Raw genomic sequence first — 23993 nt, 5'->3', positions numbered from 1 at the left:
ATATCCTTCCTCAAATTTGGAGACCAAAACTGCACACAGTATTCCAGGTGCGGTCTCACTAGGGCCCTGTACAACTGCAGAAGGACCTCTTTGCTCCTATACTCAACTCCTCTTGTTATGAAGGCCAACATTCCATTGGCTTTCTTCACTGCCTGCTGTACCTGCATGTTTCATGGAGAATATGGTAGCGTTCATGAACAAGATTAAACGTACACACAATGTACGTTGCCAAATTTGTAATGGCAGAATTAAAATAGTACAAAATAAGTTTATGCCTTAAAGTGTGACTATTCTGGGTGCAGAATATCATTCAAAGTCATTTAGGTAACGTTAAAATCTAGATAATTTAATATTATATGCATGTGACTAGCATTTAAAGACTGACATTTCTTTTCATTGAGACTTTGAGCATGAAAATATAGTTTAAAAAATCACAGTAATATAAAAACATTCTGCACAAGCATTGAACGTAAAGCGACCACATTCTTATAATACAATTAAACAGAAAGAGAATAGCTTTTGTAATTCAGAATTAATCTGCTTAAAAACAATGTCTGAATAGTCTGAAGAAGGGTTCCGGCCCAAAACGTCACCTATCCATGTTCTCCAGAGATGCTGCCTGACCCGCTGAGTTACTCCAGCACTCTGTGAAACGTCACCTATCCATGTTCTCCGGAGATGCTGCCTGACCCGCTGAGTTACTCCAGCACTCTGTGAAACGTCACCTATCCATGTTCTCCAGAGATGCTGCCTGACCCGCTGAGTTACTCCAGCACTCTGTGAAACGTCACCTGTCCATGTTCTCCAGAGATGCTGCCCGGCCCGCTCAGTTACTCCAGCACTCTGTGAAACGTCACCTATCCACGTTCTCCAGAGATGCTGCCTGACCCGCTGAGTTAAACCTTAATTTCCTCAACCTTCTGAAGGAGTACATGTGTTGGCGTGCTTTCTTGGCCATAGCGTTAATGTGGGTTGACCAGGATAAATTGCCTCAGTCTGAAGAATCCGAAATGTCACCTATTCCTTTTCTCCAGAGATGCTGCCTAACCCTGCTGAGTTACTCCAGCACTCTGTGACTTTTTTTCCCTCCAGAGATGCTGCCCGATTCACTGAATTACTCGAGCACTATGTGTCTTTTTTTTCCAGAGATGCTGCCCGACCCGCTGAGTTACTCCAGCACTCTGTGTCTTTTTTTTTCTCCAGAGATGCTGCCCGATTCACTGAATTACTCGAGCACTATGTGTCTCTTATTTCTAGAGATGCTGCCCGACCCGCTGAGTTACTCCAGCACTCTGTGTCTTTGTTTCTCTCCAGAGATGCTGCCTGACCCGCTGAATTACTCCAGCACTTTGTGTCTTTTGTCTCTCTCCAGAGATGCTGCCCGGCCCGCCGAGTTACTCCAGCGCTTTGCAAGCCCCCTTCACAAGGACGCCAGGTGCAGTAGGAGGACTTTGAACTGGTGCGAGTGATAGGACAGCTCGGTGACCTTGTCCACCATGTCCTGCACTGCAGCAGTGCTGGGATACTGCAAGGCGGCCATCTTGGTTGCCATGACGATCCTCTTCAGGAGCTCACACAGCAGGTTGCTGTAGTTCAACACTTTATTCCGCACGTCCTGGGCCACGGCCTGGCGGGAGAGCGTGTCGCCGATGAAGACCAGCTTGTGGGCGCTGAGGATGATGAACTTGCTGTGGGCCACGAAGATCCTGGGGGGCTGCCCGCTGCTGATGGAGCTGAAGAAGGCGTCAATGGCGTTGAGGAGCGTCACAAAGTGGGTCTCGCACTGCTCGGAGTAGAAGACCAGCAGCTGCTTGTCCTGTGGGCCCAGGCTGCTGCTGCTCTTCTGGGGAACCTGCTGCCGCACTTTCCACTTCGACAAGTCGTTCTCCACGGGTTTGGTGACCTCCTTCTCCAGTTCCTGGAACTGGTTCAACTGAAACACAACGGAAACACAATTAGCCCCAGAGTTCATAGACAATAGGTGCATGAGGAGGCCATTCGAGCCAGCACCGCCATTCATTGTGATCATGGCTGATCATCCACAATCAGTAACCCGTACCTGCCTTCTCCCCATATCCTTTGATTCTGCTAGCACCCTAGAGTTCTACCTAACTGTTAAATTCATCCAGTGAATTGGCCTCCACTGCCCTCTGTGGCAGAGAGTTCCACAAATTCACAACACGAGGTGAAAAAGTTTTTTCTCAGCTCAGTTTTAAATGGCCTCCCCTTTATTCTTAGACTGTGGCCCCTGGTTCTGGACTCGCCCAACACTGGGAACATTTTTCCTGCATCTAGTTCACTTTGGTTTCTGTTTCAGTTTAGTTTAGTATATTGTCACGTGTACCGAGGTACCGTGAAAAGCTTTTATTGCTTAGTTTAGTTTAGAGGTACAGCGCGGAAACAGGCCCTTCGGCCCACTGGGTCCGCGCCGACCAGCGATCCCCGCACATTAACGCTATCCTACACCCATTAGGGACAATTTTTACATTTACCGAGCCAATTAACCTACAAACCTTGGAGTGTGGGAGGAAACCGAAGGTCTCGGAGAAATCCCACCCAGGTTACACGGGGAGAACGTACAAAGTCCGTACAGACGGCACCCGTAGTCGGGATGGAACCCGGGTCTCCGGCGCTGCATTCGCTGTAAGGCAGCAACTCTACCGCTGCGCCACCGTGACCTCCCTAACCAGTGCTAACCATTCAACGGAAAGACAATACATGATTACAATCGATCCATTTGTAGCGTACAGATAGATGCATGATAAGCGAATAGCGTTGATTGATAAAATAACTCCTATCCAAGTCACGTTGCAGCCTCCTAGCATCCTCCTCACAGCTAACACTGCCCCCCAGCTTCGTGTCATGCGCAAACTTGGAGATGTTGCATTCAATTCCCTCGTCCAAATCATTAATATATATTAGGTGCGGTCTGGAGTACAAGCCCAGTCTTTAAACCTTTCCTCATGTGACAGTCCCGCCATCCCGGGGATTAACCTGGGGAACCTAGGCTCCACCAGACACACTAGGGACAATTCAAAGAAGCCAAATAACCTACAAACCTACACGATATTGGAACGTGGGAGGAAAATGGAGTACCGGGAGAAAACCCACACAGTCACGGGGAGAACGTGCAAACTCCGTACAGACAGCACCCGAAGTCAGGATCGAACCCGGGTCTCTGGCGCAGTAAGTCAGCTACTCTGCCGCTGCGCCACCGTGCCGCCCCACATGCTGTACATGAAGCTAGAAACGTTGAAATGTTAGGTTACTTGGCTTTGGCAAAAATGGTAAAATTGTTCCTAGTGTGTGGGATGGTGCCAGTGTACGGGGTGATTGCTGGTCGGCGCGGACTCGGTGGGCCGTGTTTCCACGTCAAGAGTGTTACGTTTTTCGTTTAGTTTAGAGATACAGCGCGGAAACAGGCCTTTCGGCCCACCGGGTCCGTGCTGTTTCTCTCTCTCTGTGGATGCGGCCTGAGTTTAGTTTAGTTTGGTTTAGTCCGGTTTAGGTACGGCGCGGAAACAGGCCCTTCCGGCTCACCAGGCCGCGCCGACCAGCGATCCCCGCGCACTAACGCTACCTTGCACACAGGAGGGACAATTTTACATTTAGACAATAGACAATAGGTGTAGGAGGAGGCCATTCGGCCCTTCGAGCCAGCACTGCCATTCAGAAAAGATATCTGAGTCAATGAGTTCATAAGTTCATGTGATGGGAGTGGAGTGCCGCCCTTCGGCCCATTGAGTCTACTCCGCCATTCAATCATGGCTGATCTATCTCTCCCTCTCAATAGACAATAGGTGCAGGAGGAGGCCATTCGGCCTTTCGAGCCAGCACCACCATTCAATGTGATCATAGCTGATCATTCTCAATCAGTACCCCGTTCCTGCCTTCTCCCCATACCCCCTGACTCCGCTATCCTTAAGAGCTCTATCTAGCTCTCTCTTGAATGCATTCAGAGAATTGGCCTCCACTGCCTTCTGAGGCAGAGAATTCCACAGATTCACAACTCTCTGACTGAAAAAGTTTTTCCTCATCTCAGTTCCAAATGGCCTACCCCTTATTCTTAAACTGTGGCCCCTGGTTCTGGACTCCCCCAACATTGGGAACATGTTTCCTGCCTCTAACGTGTCCAACTCCTTAATAATCTTATACGTTTCGATAAGATCCCCTCTCATCCTTCTAAATTCCATTTATACCAAGCCAATTAACCTACAAACCTGCACGTCTTTGGAGTGTGGGAGGAAATCGGAGCAAACCCACGCAGGTCACGTACAAACAGGTCTGTACAAACTCCGTACAGACAGCACCCGTAGTCAGGTTCAAACCCGGGCCTCTGGCGCTGTAAGGCAGCAACTCTACCGCTGCGCCACCGAGCTGTGTTTTATTCGCGGTGATAGGTACTGTGAGAAGGAGGGTGTGTTTGACCTGGGCTGGGAACAGCTTCCTAAATTACCTGGGTGTGTCAATGAATCCATTCATATCGAGCAGAGACACAATGGAGCTAAAATTGGGCAGCCATGTATTACATTACCAGAATTGTACATAGTTTAGTTTAGTTTTAGAGATACAGAGCGGAAACAGGCCCTTCGGCCCACCGAGTCCGGGCCCACCAGCGATCCCCGCACACTAACACTAGCCTACGCACACGAGGGACAATTTACACATGGGCCAAGCCAATTAACCAACAAACCTGCACGTCTTTGGAGTGTGGGAGGAAACCGACGATCTCGGAGAAAACCCACGCAGGTCACGGGGAGAACGTACAAACTCCGTACGGACAGCACCCGTAGTCAGGATGGAACCCGGGTCTCTGGCGCTGCGTTTGCTGTAACGCAGCAACTCTACCGCCGCGCCACTGTGACACCCACATTTAGTACTTTAATCAAATCAGTACAGCCCATCTAGAACTGGCAGAGAATTCGCTATAGATCATCTTAGTTTAGAGCAGGAACAAAGTACTGCAGATGCCTGTTTATACTGAAGATAGACATAAAGTGCTGGAGTCACTCAGTGGGACAGGCAGCAACTCTGGAGAACATGGATGGGTCACGGGGGAGAACGTACAAACTCCGTACAGACAGCACCCGTGGTCGGGATGGAACCCGGGTCTCTGACGCTGCGAGGCAGCAACTCTACCGCTGCGCCACCGTGACCGCCCCGTAACAATGTGGAAGATTTTAAAATCTGGTGTTGGTTCCAATGATTTCTTTCGGATTATTGAACGTAGAAAACATTCCCACACTTGCGTGTAGAAGTTGGGAGGTCACGTCGCAGTTGTGTAAGAGGCCGCATTTAGAGCATTGTGTTCAGTTCGGGGCACCGTGTTAGAGGAAAGGTGTTGTCAGGCTGGAAAGGGCGCAGAGAAGATTAACGAGGATGTTGCCAGGACTAGAGGGCCTGAGCTGTAGGGAGAGGTTGAGCAGGCTGGGTCTCTATTCCATGGAGCGCAGGAGGATGAGGGGTGATCTTATAGAGGTGTACAAAATCATGAGAGGAATAGATCGGGTAGATGCACAGAGTCTCTTGCCCAGAGTAGGGGAATGGAGGATCAGAGGACATAGATTTAAGGTGAAAGGGGAAAGATTTAATAGAAACCTGAGAGGTGACCTTATCACACAGAGGGTGGTGGGTGTTTGGAATGAGTTATCAGAGGAGGTAATTGAGGCAGGGACTATCACAGTGAAACACTAGACCAAGTGGACCCGTTGGGCCCAAACCTCCCCTGCATTGGTGCAGCACCCTCTCCTCCCCTTCACCCCTCTCCCCCTCCCTCCCCCTCCCCTCTCCCCCTCCCCTTCCCCCCACTCCATCCCCCTCAACCTCCCTTATCCTCCCTCCTCCCCCCCTCCCTCCCTCCCCCCCTCCCTCCATAGGAGAGAGATATCTAAACCTTAAAATGTGAATAACTTTAAATATATAACACCGATTTCAATGAAACGTCTTCCATTAGCACCAAAGGGACGACGGTGAGTAAGGTGGGCCTAAAATTGTTGCGCTATCGTGTACCGTTTTGGCTGTAGTTCAGGAACAAACAAACGAGAGTTTTAGTATACAGATTTGGACAGGTACATGGATAGGACAGGTTTGGAGGGATATGGGCCGAACGCAGGCAGGTGGGACTAGTGTAGATGGGGCATGTTGGTCGGTGCGGGCAGGTTGGGCCAAAGGGCCTGTTTCCACACTGTATCACTCTATGAATCTACGAAACACACAAAACATACCTGATGCTGCTCAAGAGGCACTTTATTCTGTTTAATTATATTCTCTTTTTCCAGAAGTTCCTTTTGTTGCCGCTCAAATTCATCTTTCCCCTTCAATATCAAAGAAAAAAAAAGTTTTTAACATGAACAAAATGATGTGCCACAGAGATCATGATGAGCAAACATATACTCAACCAAAATGTGCAGGAACGAACTGCAGATGCTGGTTTACACCGAAGATAGACACAAACTGCTGGAGTAACTCAGCGGGTCAGGCAGCATCTCTGGAGAGAAGGAATGGGTGGCATAGAAAATAGGTGCAGGAGTCGGCCATTCGAGCCAGCACCGTCATTCAATTTGATCATGGCTGATCATCCAAATTCATTCCTGCTTTCTCCCCATATCCCTTGATTCCGTTAGTCCTAAGAGCTGTATGTAACTCTCTCTTGAAAAAATCCAGTTAATTGGCCTCCACTGCCTTCTGTGGCAGAGAATACCACAGATTCACAACTCTCTGGGTGAAAAAGCTTTTCCTCATCTCAGTTCTAAATGGCCTACCCTTTACTCTTAAATTGTGACATAGAAACATATAAATATTTGAGGAAGGACATTCTTGCTATTGAGGGAGTGCAGTGTAGGTTCACCAGGTTAATCTCCGGGATGGCGGAAATGACACAAGATGAAAGAATGGATCGACTGGGCTTGTATTCACTGCGTTTTAGAAGGATGAGAGGGGATCTTATAGAAACATATAAAATTCTTAAGGGATAGGACAGGCTAGATGCAGGAAACATGTTCCCAATGTTGGGGGAGTCCAGAACCAGGGGTCACAGTTTAAGAATAAGGGGTGGGCCATTTAGGACTGATATGAGGAAAAACTTTTCACCCAGAGAGTTGTGAATCTGTGGAATTCTCTGCCACAGAAGGCAATGGAGGCCAATTCATTGGATGTTTTCAACAGAGAGTTAGATATAGCTCTTAGGGCTAACGGATTCAAGGGATATGGGGAGAAAGCAGGAACGGGGTACTGATTTTGGATGATCACTCATGATCATATTGAATGACGGTGCTGGCTCAAAGGGCCGAATGGCTTACTCCTGCGCCTATTTGCTATGTTACAAATTCTGTCCAAACTCTCCCTGTAGCTAATACCTGCTGATCTGCAGTCTCCTTATTCTCTAAGATGCACTCTTGTAGTGTCTTGAAGGAAGTAGTGTCCTTCATCACAGTGGCACAGCGGTAGAGCTGCAGCCTCACATCACCAAAGTCCCCGGTTCGATCCTGACTACGGGCGCTGTCTGTGTGGAGATTTATACGTTATCCCCGTGACTTGCCTGGGTTTCCTCCGGGTGATTTGGATTCCCCCCCACACATTAAAACTGAGGTGAAATGAAACCTTTACACCCAGAGAGTTGTGAATTTGTGGAATTCTCTGCCACAGAGGGCAGTGGAGGCCAAATCACTGGATGAATTTAAGAGAGAGTTCGATAGAGCTCTAGGGGCTAGCGGAATCAAGGGATATGGGGAGAAGGCAGGCACAGGTTACTGATTGAGAATGATCAGCCATGATCACAATGAATGGCGGTGCTGGCTCGAAGGGCCAAAATGGCCTCCTCCTGCACCTATTTTCTACGTTCCAAAGACGTGCAGGCTGCTGGGTTAGTTGGCTGATGTAATTTGCCACTGGTGTGTGTGTGTGTGTGTGCGTGTTAGTGGCAGTTTCTGGACGGTCTTGATGGGTATGTGAGCAGGTCTGAATGAATTGTAATTAAAGGCAGGATTAGTGCAAGTGTGTGCAGTTGGCAAGTGTGGACCATAGGAACTGTTTCCATGGTTTATATCCACGTCACCTTTCTGTGAAACTCTGCCAGCTTCTGAAAGCATTAGAACAAAATATGACACGCTGCTAAGAAATGTTTGTTTCTGGCCACGTTAGCCTGAAAGCGCATGATGTCATCCTTTCCCCGTTGGTCAAATCCCTCCCCACCTACGTCCCTCCGCTCAGTCCGCCTTAACCAACCTGATCTCCCCGTGGCTCAGCACTTCAACTCCCCCTCCCACTCCCAGTCTGACCTTTCTGTCATGGGCCTCCTCCAGTGTCATAGTGAGGCCCACCGCAAATTGGAGGAACAGCACCTCATATTTCACTTGGGCAGCTTGCACCCCAGCAGTATGAACATTGACTTCTCCAACTTGAGATAGCTCCTCTGTCTTTCCCTCTCTTTTCCCTCCCCCTTCCCAGTTCTCCCACTGTCTTCCTGTCTCCAACCACATCCTTTCTTCCCCTAACCCGAAACGTCACCCATTCCTTCTCTCCTGAGATGCTGCCTGACGCGCTGAGTTACTCCAGCATTTTGTGATCTCAGAAGCTAAGTAGGCTCAGGCCTGGTTAATACTTGGATGGGAAACCGCCTGGGAATACCAGATGCCATGGGCTTAAAGCTTTAGGGTGGCACAGCGGTACAGTTGCTGCCTTACAGCGAATGCAGCGCCGGAGACCCGGGTTCGATCCCGACTGCGGGTGCTGTCTGTACGGAGTTTGCACGTTCTCCCCGTGACCTGCGTGGGTTTTCTCAGCGATCTTCGGTTTCCTCCCGCACTCCAAAGACGAGCAGGTTTGTAGGTTAATTGGCTTGGTATAAATGTAAACATTGTCCCTAGTGGGTACAGGCCCTTTGGTCCACGCCGACCAGCGATCCCCGCACATTAACACTACCCTATATACCCACTAGGGTCAATTTTTACATTTACCAAGCCAATTAACCTACAAACCTGCACGTCTTTGGAGTGTGGGAGGAAACCGAAGATCTCGGAGAAAACCCACGCGGGTCACGAGGAGAACGTACAATCTCCGTACAGACAGCACCCGTGGTCGGGATGGAACCCGGGTCTCCGGCGCTGCATTCGCTGTAAGGCAGCAACTCTACCGCTGCGCCACCGTGCCGCCCGTGAGGAATTATCGCACCAACCTGCAGGTGGACGTAATCATAGTCCTCCATCCAACTCTTATCGAAGAGCTCTTTATTGTTGCTGCGGTCCTGATGGTCGCTGTGGGGCGGGCTGTACAGCCCGATCTGGATCAAGGCCTTGTCGGCCTGCGGCTGGGCCTGGTTGCAGTTGGTGGAGGTCCGTTCCTCCGCAGGCCCCTGGTTCATCTCGTGGACGGTGTGGAGGTTGGTCGCTCCGTGCCGGAACAAGAGCTCGGCGTTGGCGCTGACGGATGATGCCAACTGCCTGGCATCGTCCGGCACCATCTTGGACACCATGAGGAAGCGGTCCAGGTGGTCGCTCTTGCCCAGTGGCCTGTTGTTGGCCAGCAGCAGGTTCAGGGACCAGCTGGTGTTGTCCAAGGCCTGGCCGGTTTGGAGCAGGATCTGGTAGGAGTCGTCCAGGTGCTGCAGCTGCTTCCTCAGCTTGCTGTGGAGGGCCGAGTCGGGCAGGCGGGCCGCGCAGGTCAAGGCCCCCTGGGCGAAGGCCAGGAAGCCCTGCAGCGAGTACTTGACGTTGTCCACGGCGGCGTGGATCTGGTTGAGGTTCTTCCCCATCACCTCGTACGACCGCCAGTCGGGGGAGACAAAGGCCTGCAGCTCCCGCACCGAGCCGTCCAGGGCCTGCTGGAGTTGGTGAAGCCTGTCGAAGGCCGAGTCCGGGTCGCCCGCCCCCACCGCCGCCCCCGCCGCCGCCTTCTTCTCCGGGACGGGCGAGGCGCAGACCGAGTTCTCCTTGGAGGAGGAGGAGGTGGTGGTGGTGGAGGAGGAGGTGGTGGTGGAGGAGGAGGAGGAGGTGGACATGTTGCTGCGGGTGCTGCCCGTGCTGGAGAAGGACAGGCGGTTCATCCCGTCCGCCGCCGCCGCCACCGCCGGCCCGTCCTGCGAGACCCGCGGCGGCACGTCGTAGACCGCGGACGCGCCCTCCCCCGGCGTGGCGGGCCGGCCCGGCTCCGAGGCGCCCCGCGGCACGTCGTACACGTCCCTCTGCGGCGGGCTGTGCAGCCGGCCGGCCGGCGGGGTGTCGTAGACGCACTGCCGCCCGGAGGCCGACTCCGAGCCGACCGCGGTCGGCGGCACGTCGTAGACGGACTGCTTCAGGGCGCCCAGCTTCACCGTCGCTGGAGGGGTGTCGTACACACCCTCGGGCCTGGGGCAACCCAGAGGGTCGGCCAGGTGCCTCATCGGAGGTGGGAAGTCGTAGTTGCACTCCACGTCCGCGCCGCCAAACATCTGCTTGTGCGAAGACGGAGGGACATCGTAAACCTGTGGCGAAGATGCAGAAGACAGTCAAACAGAACCTCACAGCAACAATAAACAAGAGGCATAAGTCAGGCGAAACGTGCCCCAGTAACTCAGCGGGTCAGGCAGCATCTCTGGAGAACATGGATAGGTGACGTTTCACAGAGTGCTGGAGTAACTCAGCGGGTCAGGCAGCATCTCTGGAGAACATGGATAGGTGACGTTTCACAGAGTGCTGGAGTAACTCAGCGGGTCAGGCAGCATCTCTGGAGAGAAGGAACAGGTGGAGTTTCGGGGTCGAGACCCTTCCTCAGACTGAGAGTCGGATGAGAGGGAAACGAGGTACGGAAAAGTTCAGCACAAATCAGAGCCGGAACGGACGACCAAAGAAAGGTGGAGCCCACAATGGTCCCTTGTTTGCTCTGGAAGTGCTGATGACGAAGGCATTATATGGATGACTAGGGTGTGGAGGGACAGAGCGAGGAAGGGCAAGGGTTACTTGAAAGTAGAGGTGGCACGGTGGTGCAGTGGTAGAGTTGCTGCCTTACAGCGCTTACTGAGAGAAAACATAGACAATAGGTGCAGGAGGAGGCCATTCGGCCCTTCGAGCCAGCACCATCATTCATTGTGATCATGACTGATCATCCACAATCAGTAACCCGTGCCTGCCTTCTCCCCATATCCCTTGACTCCACTAGCCCCTAGAGCTCTATCTAACTCTCCTAAATTCATCCAGCGAATTGGCCTCCACTGCCCTCTGTGGCAGAGAATTCCACAAATTCACAACTTTCTAAGTAAAAAAGGTTTTTTCTCACCTCAGTTTTAAATGGCCTCCCCTTTATTCTTAGACCGTGTGGCCCCTGGTTCTGGATTCCCCCAACATTGGGAACATTTTTCCTGCATCTAGCTTGTCCAGTCCTTTTATAATTGTATACGTCTCTATAAGATCCCCTCTCATCCTTCTAAACTCCAGTGAATACAAGCCCAGTCTTTCCAATCTTTCCTCAGCTGACAGTCCCGCCATCCCGGGGATTAACCTGGTGAACCTACGCTGCACTGCCTCAATAGCAAGGACGTCCTTCCTCAAATTAGGAGACCAAAACTGTACACAATACTCCAGGTGCGGTCTCACCAGGGCCCTGTGCAACTGCAGAAGGACCTCTTTACTCCTATACTCAAATCAGAGAGTCGGGGGACAGGGAGAGACAGAGATAAGGAAGGGGGTGGTGTGAAAACGAGAGGGAACAAAGGGCTGGATTAGGGGGCAACCAGGGTGGGAGTTGGTGGTGGCAGTAGTGACTGAGCTCAGGGATCGTATCAATAGCCGCAGAGATGTGAAGGACTGCGTGGGCTTACGGGACAAAGGCTGGACACGAGAACAGGGGAAACGCAGACAATGAGCACATTATAACACTCCCACATCAACATTTCCTACATTGAAGGGAAGTTTAAAAAATAACTTGGGAGGAAATCTTGAGAGGAATAGATCGGTGGGTAGACGCACAGAGTCTCTTGCCCAGAGTGGGAGAATCGAGCACCAGAGGACATAGGTTCAAGGTGAAGGGGAAAAGATTGAACAGGAATCCGAGGGGCAACTTTCTCACACAGAGGTTGGTGGGTGTATGGAACGAGCTGCCAGAGGAGGTTGTTGAGGCAGGGACTATACCAACAGTTGGACAGGTACATGGATAGGACAGGTTTGGAGGGATATGGGCCAAACGCTGGCAGGTGGGACTAGTGTAGCTGGGGCATGTTGGCCAGCGTGGGCAAGTTAGACAATAGGTGTGGGAGGAGGCCATTCGGCCCTTCGAGCGAGCACCGCCATTCAATGTGATCATGGCTGATCATTTTCAATCAGTTCCCCGTTCCTGCCTTCTCCCCATACCCCCTGACTCCGCTATCGTTAAGATCTCTATCTAGCTCTCTCTTGAATGCATTCAGAGAATTGGCATCCACTGCCTTCTGAGGCAGAGAATTGCACAGATTCACAATTCTCTGACTGAAAAAGTTTTTCCTCATCTCAGTTCTAAATGGCCTACCCCTTATTCTTAAACTGTGGCTCCTGGTTCTGGAGTCCCCCAACATTGGGAACATGTTTCCTGCCTCTAACGTGTCCAACCCCTTAATAATCTTATACGTTTCGATAGGTTGGGCCGAAGGGCCTGTTTCCACGCTGTATCGTTCGAAGACTAGAAAAAAAAATGCCCTGCACTTCACCTCTCCCACTTTAAAACTATAAAGTTATAGAGTCATACTGCCAAACCAGCTTGTTCAACCTCTCCCCAGAGCTCAGGCCCCTCGAGTCCTGGCTACGTCCTCGTAAATTGAAATTCGATCCGTAAGAAAATCGCTGAACTTGAGATGCGTGAGATTGCAGCAAATACTCACACTCTGATTATCCTTCCCCAAGCTTGATGGGATGGAATACAGGCCCCTGGCCCTGAACTCCTCAGCTTGTACCTGGTGGGACGGTCCCTTCAGCATCGAAGGGGGAATGTCATAGACCTGTGGAGAGAAAGTAAAGCTTCGTCACAACATAACTAGGTTAATTCCCGGAATGGCGGGACTGTCTTATGTTGAAAGACTGGAGCGACTAGGCTTGTATACACTGGAATTTGGAAGGATGAGAGGGGATCTTATCGAAACGTATAAGATTATTAAGGGGTTGGACACGTCAGAGGCAGGAAACATGTTCCCAATGTTGGGGGAGTCCAGAACAAGGGGCCACAGTTTAAGAATAAGGGGTAGGCCATTTAGAACGGAGATGAGGAAAAACTTTTTCAGTCAGAGAGTTGTGAATGTGGAATTCTCTGCCTCAGAAGGCAGTGGAGGCCAATTCTCTGAATGCATTCAAGAGAGAGCTAGATAGTGCTCTTAAGGATAGCGGAGTCTGGGGGTATGGGGAGAAGGCAGGAACGGGGTACTGATTGAGAATGATCAGCCATGATCACATTGAATGGCGGTGCTGGCTCGAAGAGCCGAATGGCCTCCTCCTGCACCTATTGTCTATTGTCTAACGTTTAGCAGGATGAGAAGGGGATCTTATAGAGACGTATAAAATTATAAAAGGACTGGACAAGCTAGATGCAGGAATAATGTTCCCAATGTTGGGCAAGTCCAGAACCAGGGGCCACAGTCTAAGAATAAAGGGGAGGCCATTTAAAACTGAGGTGAGAAAAAACTTTTTCACCCAGAGAGTTGTGAATTTGTGGAATTCTCTGCCACAGAGGGCAGTGGAGGCCAATTCACTGGATGAATTTAAAAGAGAGTTAGATAGAGCTCTAGGGGCTAGCAGAATCAAGGGATACGGGGAGAAGGCAGGCACGGGTTACTGATTGTGGATGATCAGCCATGATCACAATGAATGGCGGTGCTGGCTCAAAGGGCCGAACGGCCTCCTCCTGCACCTATTTTCTAAGTTTCTATATTGCTATAAACCACACTCTGGTCTCCAGTCTCAACCCGAAACGTCACCCATTCCTTCTCTCCAGAGATGCTGCCTGTCCTTTAGTTTAGATTAGGGCGGTCACGGTGGCGCAGCGGTAGAGTTGCTGCCTTACAGCGAATGCAGCGCCGGAGACTCAGGTTCGATCCTGACTACGGGCGCCGTCTGTACGGAGTTTGTACGTTCTCCCCGTGACCTGCGTGGGTTTTCTCCGAGATCTTCGATTTCCTCCCACACTCCAAAGACGTACAGGTTTGTAGGTTAATTGACTGGGTAAATGTAAAAAATGTCCCTAGCGTGCGTAGGATAGTGTTAATGTGCGGGGATCGCTGGGCGGCGCGGACTCGGTGGGCCGAAGGGCCTGTTTCCGCTCTGAATCTCTAAATCTAATTAAAAATAAAAAAAATCAGAGATATAAAGCGGAAACAGGCCCTTCGGCCCACCGGTTCCCCGCACACCAGCGATCCCCGCACACTGACACTATCCTACACCCACTAGGGACAATTTTTACATTTACCAAGCCAATTAACCTACAAACCTGCACGTCTTTGGAGTGTGGGAGGAAGCCGAAGATCTTGGAAAAACCCCACGTAGGTCACGGGGAGAACGTGCAAACTCCGTACAGACAGCGCCCGTAGTCGGGATCGAACCCGGGTCTCCGGCGCTGCATTCGCACGCAACAAAAGCTTTTCACTGTACCTTGGTATTCACTGGAGTTTAGAAGGATGAGAGGGGATCTTACAGAGACGTATAAAATTATAAAACGACTGGACAAGCTGGATGCAGGAATAATGTTCCCAATGTTGGGGTTGTCCAGAACCGGGGGCCACAGTCCAAGAATAAAGGGGAGGCCATTTTAAACTGAGGTGAGAAAAAACTTTTTCACCCAGAGAGTTGTGAATTTTTTAATTTAAAAAATAAAATAGGTGCAGGAGTAGGCCATTCGGCCCTTCGAGCTAGCACTGCCATTCAATATGATCATGGCTGATCATCCAACTCAGTATCCTGTACCTGCCTTCTCTCCATACCCCCTGATCCCTTTAGCCACAAGGGCCACATCTAACTCCCTCTTAAATATAGCCAATGAACTGGCCTCAACTACCTTCTGTGGCAGAGAATTCCATAGATTCACCACTCTCTGTGTGAAAAAAAACGTTCTCATCTCGGTCCTAAAAGACTTCCCCCTTATCCTTTTGTGGAATTTGTGGAATTCTCTGCCACAGAGGGCAGTGGAGGCCGATTGACTGGATGAATTTAAGAGAGAGTTAGATAGAGCTCTAGGGGCTAGTGGAATCAAGGGATATGGGGAGAAGGCAGGCACAGGTTACTGATTGTGATGATCAGCCATGATCACAATGAATGGCGGTGCTGGCTCGAAGGGCCAAATGGCCTCCTCCTGCACCTATTTTCCATGACCTGACAATAAACTGAACTGAAAGCATTTTGTTGTTGTCCACTCCACACCTGCCCGTCACGGGTTCTTGACCTACCCCTTGGCGGTGAGCGGCCGGGATATCGTACAGCTGCTGCCTCGACAGGGAATCGTAAACGTAGCCTTGTCCACACCTGATTGGAGTCATCACCTGTACAAAGGAGGAAGTTCAAAATACATCACCAGATAGAAAACATAGAAAACAGGTGCAGGAGTAGGCCATTCGGCCCTTGGAGCCAGCACCGCCATTCACTGTAAATCGTTTACTGTGAGTCGTGTTGTTACTTGCGAGCAAAGCACCAAGGCACATTCCTTGTATGTGTACATACTTGGCCAATAAATCTATTCAATTCAATTCATGGCTGATCATCCACAATCAGTACCCCGTTCCTGCCTTCTCCCCATATCCCTTGATTCCGTTAGCCCTAAGAGCTGTATCTTAAGGGCCTGTCCCACTTTAGGCGATTTTCGCCGAACGTTTCTTTTACCCGACGACAATGACCATGACAATGACCACGACAGTGACAGTGACCGCGACAATGACCGCGACAACGACAACGACCACAACAACGACCGCGACAGTGACCACGACAATGACCACGATAACGACAACGACAATGACCACGACAGTGACCACGACAATGACCACCACAATGACCACGACAATGCTGAGTCAGGTGGAGATTACACCGTCTTCGGAAACATCGCGGAAATTCCCACGCTGTCGATGCTTCTCCGGCGTCCTAATTTTCGCTGAAACCACTGACAAGTCGGTAAGTACTTGAGAGTTTTGAACTATAACACCTTGTATGGGTTACTGTGCGGGGACTGTGCGGGTCGGTCGGGGACGAGCTGTCTGTCCGTGGGCGTGGGGAAGAGAGGGGAAGTTTTGTTGCCTCCATCACAGTGAGGGGGTGTTTGGAGTCACTGTGATGGACGTTTGTGTTGGGGTTATGTGTCTTGTGTTCTTTTTTTTTTCTATGACTGCTATGTAGTTTCGTTCGGTACTTCGGTACCGAACGACAAATAAAGCTCTGTTATACCTGTTATACCTGTTGTTATGTTATTGTAACAAGGAATAAACCGGATTTACTTCCAGTTTACTAATAGCTGTATTAAAAAAAAAATTAAAAAGTGGTTAAGTGGAAAGTGTGTGGGCATTCTTTGAAAATGTACGGGAGATGCATATCTGGTTTCTGGGTTGCATATCTGGGTTGGGAGCCCACTTTAAATGTCCCCGCTACCGCTGCACCACTCCAAAGACGTACAGGTTTGCAGGTTAATTGGCTTGTCAATGTCAATTATCCATAGTGTGTGCAGGATTTTGATTCGATTTGAACATTTTTATCCCGAACATGTCAAACAAAAAAGATAAAAACAAAACAAAATAACAATAAAATGAATCAAATGATAAACCTGTTCACGACTCAATTAATAAATCCTCATATACAACACAATTTAAATCATACATGTTCAAAAAGGAGGAAGTGTACACGTATTCATTCCTGCCCATTGTCTGCTACTCATCAATTAATTCACAAACTTTATCTCATCTACATATATATATATATATATACATACATACACACACATACATTCATATATCCATACATATGGCACATACATACACAGATATGCACACACGCAAACATACATCTATGCAGTTTATAAACAATTATCCAAATTCTCTGTACAACGCGAATATCATACTGTGTGATATTGGGTGGTATTAGTGTGTGGAAATTGCTGGTCGGCGCGGACCCGGTGGGCCGAAGGGCCTGTTTCCGCGCTGTATCTCTAAACTAAACTAAACTAAACCATCCATTGGTACCATCTGCACAAAACAGATGGCAGACCCACAAATCCTAGTGACTACTTTGCCTCGGGATGGCCTGCTTTCCTCTGCCTGATGCAAAGAGACAAAGAATAATACCAAAATTATTATTAATTTAAAAAAAAATCTACTGAACAGCAGGGAGAAAAATCAAACACGCCTCACTGCACAGAATCGCACAGCATATTGCAAACGAGGAAGCCTTTTGTAAAATAATTCCTACTCGGGAAGAATTAAAACACATGAAAAAAAAACCATGTTTATAGACAATAGACAATAGGTGCAGGAGTAGGCCATTCAGCCCTTCGAGCCAGCACCGCCATTCAATGCGATCATGGCTGATCACTCTCAATCAGTACCCCGTTCCTGCCTTCTCCCCATACCCCCGCACTCCGCTATCCTTAAGAGCTCTATCCAACTCTCTCTTGAAAGCATCCAACGAACTGGCCTCCACTGCCTTCTGAGGCAGAGAATTCCACACCTTCACCACTCTCTGACTGAAAAAGTTCTTCCTCATCTCCGTTCTAAATGGCCTACCCCTTATTCTTAAACTGTGGCCCCTTGTTCTGTACTCCCCCAACATTGGGAACATGTTTCCTGACTCTAATGTGTCCAATCCCCTAATTATCTTATATGTTTCAATAAGATCCCCCCTCATCCTTCTAAATTCCAGTGTATACAAGCCTTATTGCTCCAGCCTTTCAACATACGACAGTCCCGCCATTCCGGGAATTAACCTAGTGAACCTACGCTGCACGCCCTCAATAGCAAGAATATCCTTCCTCAAATTTGGAGACCAAAACTGCACACAGTACTCCAGGTGCAACATTCCATTAGCTTTCTTCACTGCCTGCTGTACCTGTATGCTTCCTTTCAGTGACTGATGCACTAGGACACCCAGATCTCGTTGAACATCCCCTCTTCCTAACTTGACACCATTCAGATAATAATCTGCTTTTCTATTCTTACTTCCAAAGTGAATAACCTCACACTTATCTACATTAAACTGCATCTGCCATGTATCCGCCCACTCACACAACCTGTCCAAGTCACCCTGCAGCCTTATTGCATCTTCCTCACAATTCACACTACCCCCCAGCTTAGTATCATCTGCAAATTTGCTAATGGTACTTTTAATCCCTTCATCTAAGTCATTAATGTATATCGTAAATAGCTGGGGTCCCAGCACCGAACCTTGCGGTACCCCACTGGTCACTGCCTGCCATTCCGAAAGGGACCCATTTATCCCCACTCTTTGCTTTCTGTCTGTCAACCAATTTTCTATCCATGTCAGTACCCTACCCCCAATACCATGTGCTCTAATTTTGCCCACTAATCTCCTGGCATTTGGTCAGGTACGTGTTTAGGACAGGTTTTGAGGGATATGGGCCCAATGTGGGCAGGAGGGACTAGTGTAGGTGGATTGGTCGGTGTGGGCAAGTTGGGCCGAAGGGCCTGTTTCCACACTGTATCACTCTGTTTCCAGATAGGCCACCTTAAACTGTGGGTGGGTTCGATCCTGACTACGGGTGCTGTCTGTATGGAGTTTTGTACGTGACCTGCGTGGGTTTTCCCCGGGTGCTCTGGTTTCCTCCCACACTCCAAAGACGTGGGGCGGCACGGTGGCGCAGCGGTAGAGTAGCTGCCTTACAGTGAATGCAGCGCCGGAGACCCGGGTTGGATCCCGACTACGGGCGCTTTCTGTATGGCGTTGCTACGTTCTCCCCGTGACCTGCGTGGGGTTTTCGCCGAGATCTTCAGTTCCCTCCCACACTCCAAAGACGTGCAGGTTGGTAGGTTAATTGGCTTGGCGTACGTGTAAATTGTCCCGAGTGTGTGTAGGATAGTGTTAGTGTGCGGGGATCGCTGGTCGGCGCGGACCCGGTGGGCCGAAGGGCCTGTTTCAGCAGTGTATCTCTTAACAAAATTAAATTAAGTTCTTCGTCCGGAAATGGCTTTGGGTGACAAGAATACAAAAAGCACAAAGCCATGGAGACTTCACAGGGAAGGTAGACACAACTAGCTGGAGTAACTCAGCCGGGGCAGGGCAGCATCTCTGGAGAGAAGGAATGGGTGACGTTTACGGGTCGAGACCCTTCTTCACACTGGTTGGGGGATAATGGAAACGAGAGAGATAGACGACAACGCAGAGAGATGAAGAACAACGAATGATAGATACGCAAAAAAACACAGAAAATAGGGGCAGGAGGAGGCCATTCGGCCCTTCGAGCCAGCACCGCCATTCATCGTGATCATGGCTGATCATCCACAATCAGTAACCCGTGCCTGCCTTCTCCCCATATCCCTTGATTCCGCTAGCCCCTAGAGCTCTATCTAACTCTCTCTTAAATCCATCCAGTGAATCGGCCTCCACTGCCCTCCGTGGCAGAGAATTCCACAGATTCACAACCTAACTCTCTTTTAAAAAAAATGAGGCTGATAAGGGAAACAGGCCATTGTTAGGGTAAGAAAATAACTGCAGATGCTGGTACAAATCAAAGGTATTTATTCACAAAGTGCTGGAGTAACTCAGCAGGTCAGGCAGCATCTCGGGAGAGAAGGAATGGGTGACGTTTCAGGACTGAGTCTGAAGAAGGGTCTCGACCCGAAACGTCACCCATTCCTTCTCTCCCGAGATGCTGCCTGACCCGCTGAGTTACTCAAGCATTTTGTGAATAAAGGCCATTGTTAGGTGTTGGTTGGGTGAAAACGAGAAGCTGCAGGAGCCTGGAGCCAACACCTGTTTTTTAAAAAAAAAGAGCAATCGTCGAACGTGGGAATGGACTGTGGAAGGAAAGGGGAATAAAGTCAAAGCTCGTTGTCGAAACCAATCGGTTTTCCACGCTGCGCGTTGCTTTGTACACTTCTAAAGGGCAGGGCGGGACAAGGGTCACGAACAACAGTCTGATCGCCATAGATCAGGTGACCTTTCACCCCAGCTCATGGCTAGGCCCAAATACTGACAGAAGCAGGTGGCTTTTATCCACAAAAAAACATCTCAAACAGGAATCCCAGACTCCACGCTGAAGTTCAACAGTCCATGGATTGTGGAGCCCGGGAACTGAAAATTGTTTGTTTAATCTATATATGACTAAAACTCTCGGGGTGGGGGACAGTGGGGATGGGGGGGGGGGGGGGCAGGAGAGAGTGGGGGTGGGGGGAAGAGAGAGTGGGGGTGGGAGGGGAGAGTGGGGGTGGGGGGGAGGGGAGAGTGGGGGTGGGGAGGAAGGGAGAGTGGGGGTGGGGAGGAGGGGAGAGTGGGGGTGGGGAGGAGGGGAGAGTGGGGGTGGGGAGGAGGGGAGAGTGGGGAGGAGGGGAGAGTGTGGGTGGGGGGAAGAGAGAATGGGGTGGGGAGGGAAGAGACAGTGGGGGTGGGGAGGGGAGAGTGGGGGTGGGGGGGAGGGGAGAGTGGGGGTGGGGAGGAAGGGAGAGTGGGGGTGGGGAGGAAGGGAGAGTGGGGGTGGGGGGAAGAGAGAGTGGGGGTGGGGGGAAGAGAGAGTGGGGGTGGGGAGGAGGGGAGAGTGGGGGTGGGGGGGAGGAGAGAGTGGGGGTGGGGGGGAAGGGGGACAGTGGGGATGGGGGGAAGAGAGAGAGGGTGGGGGGGAGGGGAGAGTGGGGGTGGGGGGGAAGGGGGACAGTGGGGATGGGGGGAAGAGAGAGGGGGTGGGAAGGAGGGGAGAGTGGCGGTGGGGGGGAAGGGGGACAGTGGGGGTGGGGGGGAAGAGAGAGTGGGGAGGAGGGGAGAGTGCGGGTGGGGGGAAGAGAGAGTGGGGGTGGGGGAGAGTGGGGGTGGGGAGGAGGGAAGATTGGGGTGGGGGAGAGGGGTGCGGGCAGGGAGATTGGGGGTGGGGGGAGGGGAGGGAGGTGGGAGGGGTGGAGGTGAGGGGAGGGGGGGAATAGGGGTGGAGAGGGGGAATGGGGTGGAGGCACGGCTGGGGGAGTGTGGGTGGGGCAGGGGAGGGGCAAGTGGGGGTAGGGTAGGGGGGATGGAGTGGGTCAGTGGGGGAGGAGGGGGGATAAGGGGGATTGAGTGGGGGGGGTTGAGGGTGCTGCACCAATACAGGAGAGGCTTTGGGTTCAGGGCTCGCTCAGTCACACCCTCTCCCCTTCCTTGTCCCCCCTCTACGAGGAATGGGCCCAACGGGTCCACTTGGTCTAATAACACAGTTCAGGAGGTGTGCATCGAGGAACTGCAGATGCTGGCTTACGATACGATACGATACGTCAGATACTTTACTGTCAGATCAAGTCCTGAACTTTTCTCGCTCCACTTGCAGCATCAACAAAGACTAAGAACGTAAGACAAGAAACGAGGATATACATGCTCGCCATAACATTACAATCACAAATGATGACACATTCAAAGACCCTTCGACGTACATTTGAGTTCTATGTCTGTCAGACTGCGAATCCGTGCAGAGAGTGGTGCTGATTGAGAATGATCAGCCATGATCACATTGAACGGCTCGAAGGGCCGAATGGCCTCCTCCTGCACCTATTGTCTATTGTATCGAAATATATAAGATTATTAAGGGGTCGGACACGTTAGAGGCAGGAAACATGTTCCCAATGTTGGGGGAGTCCAGAACCAGGGGCCACAGTTTAAGAATAAGGGGTAGGCCATTTAGAACGGAGATGAGGAAAAGCTTTTTCAGTCAGAGAGTTGTGAATCTGTGGAATTCTCTGCCTCAGAAGGCAGTGGAGGCCAATTCTCTGAATGCATTCAAGAGAGAGCTGGATAGAGCTCTTAAGGATAGCGGAGTCAGGGGGTATGGGGAGAAGGCAGGAACGGGGTACTGATTGAGAATGATCAGCCATGATCACATTGAATGGCGGTGCTGGCTCGAAGGGCAGTTACTCCAGCACTCTGTGAAACGTCACCTATCCATGTTCTCCAGAGATGCTGCCTGACCCGCTGAGTTACTCCAGCACTCTGTGAAACGTCACCTATCCATGTTCTCCAGAGATGCTGCCTGACCCGCTGAGTTACTCCAGGATCTTGTGTCTGTCTTCGGGCCAAACCAGCATCTGCGGTTCCTTCCCCGCACAGAGCTGAAGAGAGGAAACTTCAGATGCAAACACGAGCTGGGGCTGGTTGCAGCAGGCTCTGCTCGAGTCAGGAGCGTGGCGGTGGATAAACACAGGCACACACGCGCTGTCTACACTTGGCTGCCTTGCAAGACTGTGCTTGTACACTGGGATGCAATCCACAGCCACTGCCCTCAGGCAGCTGCTGCAGGGAGTGGCAGAGCATCTCCACTAATTCTTCTTTAGTCACAGTCTTGCCCCCTCCCCCCCTCTCCCCGGGCAGTATGTTTTTATTTCTTAAGTGTTAAAACATACAAGGCAGATCTATCGCTCTGTTGCCAAACACTTCAACTCCTCTGCCTGTGTAGGAAGGATCTGCAGATGCAGATGTCTGAGGAAGGGTCTCGACCCGAAACGTCACCCGTCCATGTTCTCCAGAGATGCTGCCTGACCCGCTGAGTTACTCCAGCACTCTGTGAAACGTCACCTATCCATGTTCTCCACAGATGCCGCCTGACCCGCTGAGTTACTCCAGCACTCTGTGAAACGTCACCTATCCGTGTTCTCCAGAGATGCTGCCTGACCCGCTGAGTTACTCCAGCACTTTGTGTACATCTTTGGTGTAAACCAGCATCTGCAGTTCCTTCTTTCAGGGCAGCTCTCTGGTTGTGGTAGGATGGTGCAACTGAACCATCTTACCGTAACCAGAGAGCGGTCCTGAGCTGCTATCTACCTCATCAGTGACCCTCAGACTGTCTTTGATCGGACTTTACTGGCTTTGCCTTCTATTTTAAATTTTATTCCTTTATCATGTATCTGTACACTGTGAATGGCTCGATGGTAATCACGCGTTGTCTTTCCGCTGAATGGTTTGGACGCAATGTGACGTTTCACAGAGCGCTGGGGTAACTCAGCGGGTCAAGCAGCATCTCTGGAGAACGTGGATGGTTGACGTTTCACAGAGTGCTGGAGTAACTCAGCGGGTCAGGCAGCATCTCTGGAGAACATGGATAGGTGACGTTTCACAGAGTGCTGGAGTAACTCAGCGGGTCAGGCAGCATCTCTGGAGAACATGGATAGGTGATATTTCACATTGGTATACGTGACAAGACCAGAACACCTTAGGTCAGACCAGCATGGTGGCTCCATCACTGTGAGGCAGCAACTCTACCGCGCCACCTGCGGTAAATCTCTTAAATCCTGCCAGATGGGCCAGGAATCAAATCATTCACAGTGGCAGCTTAAAGCCTGTTCGACAAAACTATAGCATTAGTTTATTTATTGTCACGTGTGCCGTGAAATGCGTTTGTAGCGTGCTAATTCCCGGGATGGCGGGACTGACATGTGATGAAAGAATGGATCGACTGGGCTTACATTCACTGGAATTTAGAAAGATGAGAGGGGATCTTATAGAAACATGTAAAATTCTTAAGGGATTGGAATGAAAGAAAAATGTTCTTGATGTTGGGGGGAGTCCAGAACCAGGGGGCACAGTTTAAGAATAAGGGGGTAGGCCATTTAGGACTGAGGTGAGGAAAAAAATGTTTCACCCAGAGAGTTGTGAATCTGTGGAATTCTCTGCCACAGAAGGCAGTGGAGGCCGATTCACTGGATGTATTCAAGAGAGAGTTGGATATAGCTCTTCGGACTAATGGAATCAAGGGATACGGGGAGAAAGCAGTAACGGGTTACTGATTGTGGGAAGGATGTCGACAAAATGGAGAGGGTACAGAGGAGATTTACTAGAATGTTGCCTGGGTTTCAGCACTTAAGCTACAGAGAGAGGTTGAGCAGGTTGGGTCTTTATTCTTTGGAGCGTAGA

General features: G+C 50.5%; 1 protein-coding gene across 2 annotated transcripts in view; it reads right to left on the bottom strand.

Moving 5' to 3' along the window:
- Window positions 1–325: 325 nt before the first annotated feature.
- The window catches only part of nedd9 (neural precursor cell expressed, developmentally down-regulated 9), a 70789-nt gene continuing 47121 nt past the window's right edge, over window positions 326–23993 (bottom strand). For both annotated transcript variants that reach the window (XM_078414337.1, XM_078414346.1), the window contains exons 3-7: window positions 15368–15460; window positions 12821–12937; window positions 9173–10456; window positions 6225–6314; window positions 326–1933 (exon numbers count right to left, since the gene is read on the bottom strand). In XM_078414337.1, coding sequence (XP_078270463.1) covers window positions 1421–1933; window positions 6225–6314; window positions 9173–10456; window positions 12821–12937; window positions 15368–15460 — 2097 coding nt within the window. In that variant the 3' untranslated portion in view covers window positions 326–1420. The remainder of the gene's footprint in view (window positions 1934–6224; window positions 6315–9172; window positions 10457–12820; window positions 12938–15367; window positions 15461–23993) is intronic.

The sequence above is a fragment of the Rhinoraja longicauda genome, chromosome 2, assembly GCF_053455715.1.
Source record: "Rhinoraja longicauda isolate Sanriku21f chromosome 2, sRhiLon1.1, whole genome shotgun sequence".
In the NCBI taxonomy this organism is placed as follows: Eukaryota; Metazoa; Chordata; class Chondrichthyes; order Rajiformes; family Arhynchobatidae; genus Rhinoraja; species Rhinoraja longicauda.
The sequence above is the reverse complement of the archived record's forward strand: the minus strand, read 5'-3'. Positions and strand labels throughout refer to the sequence as shown.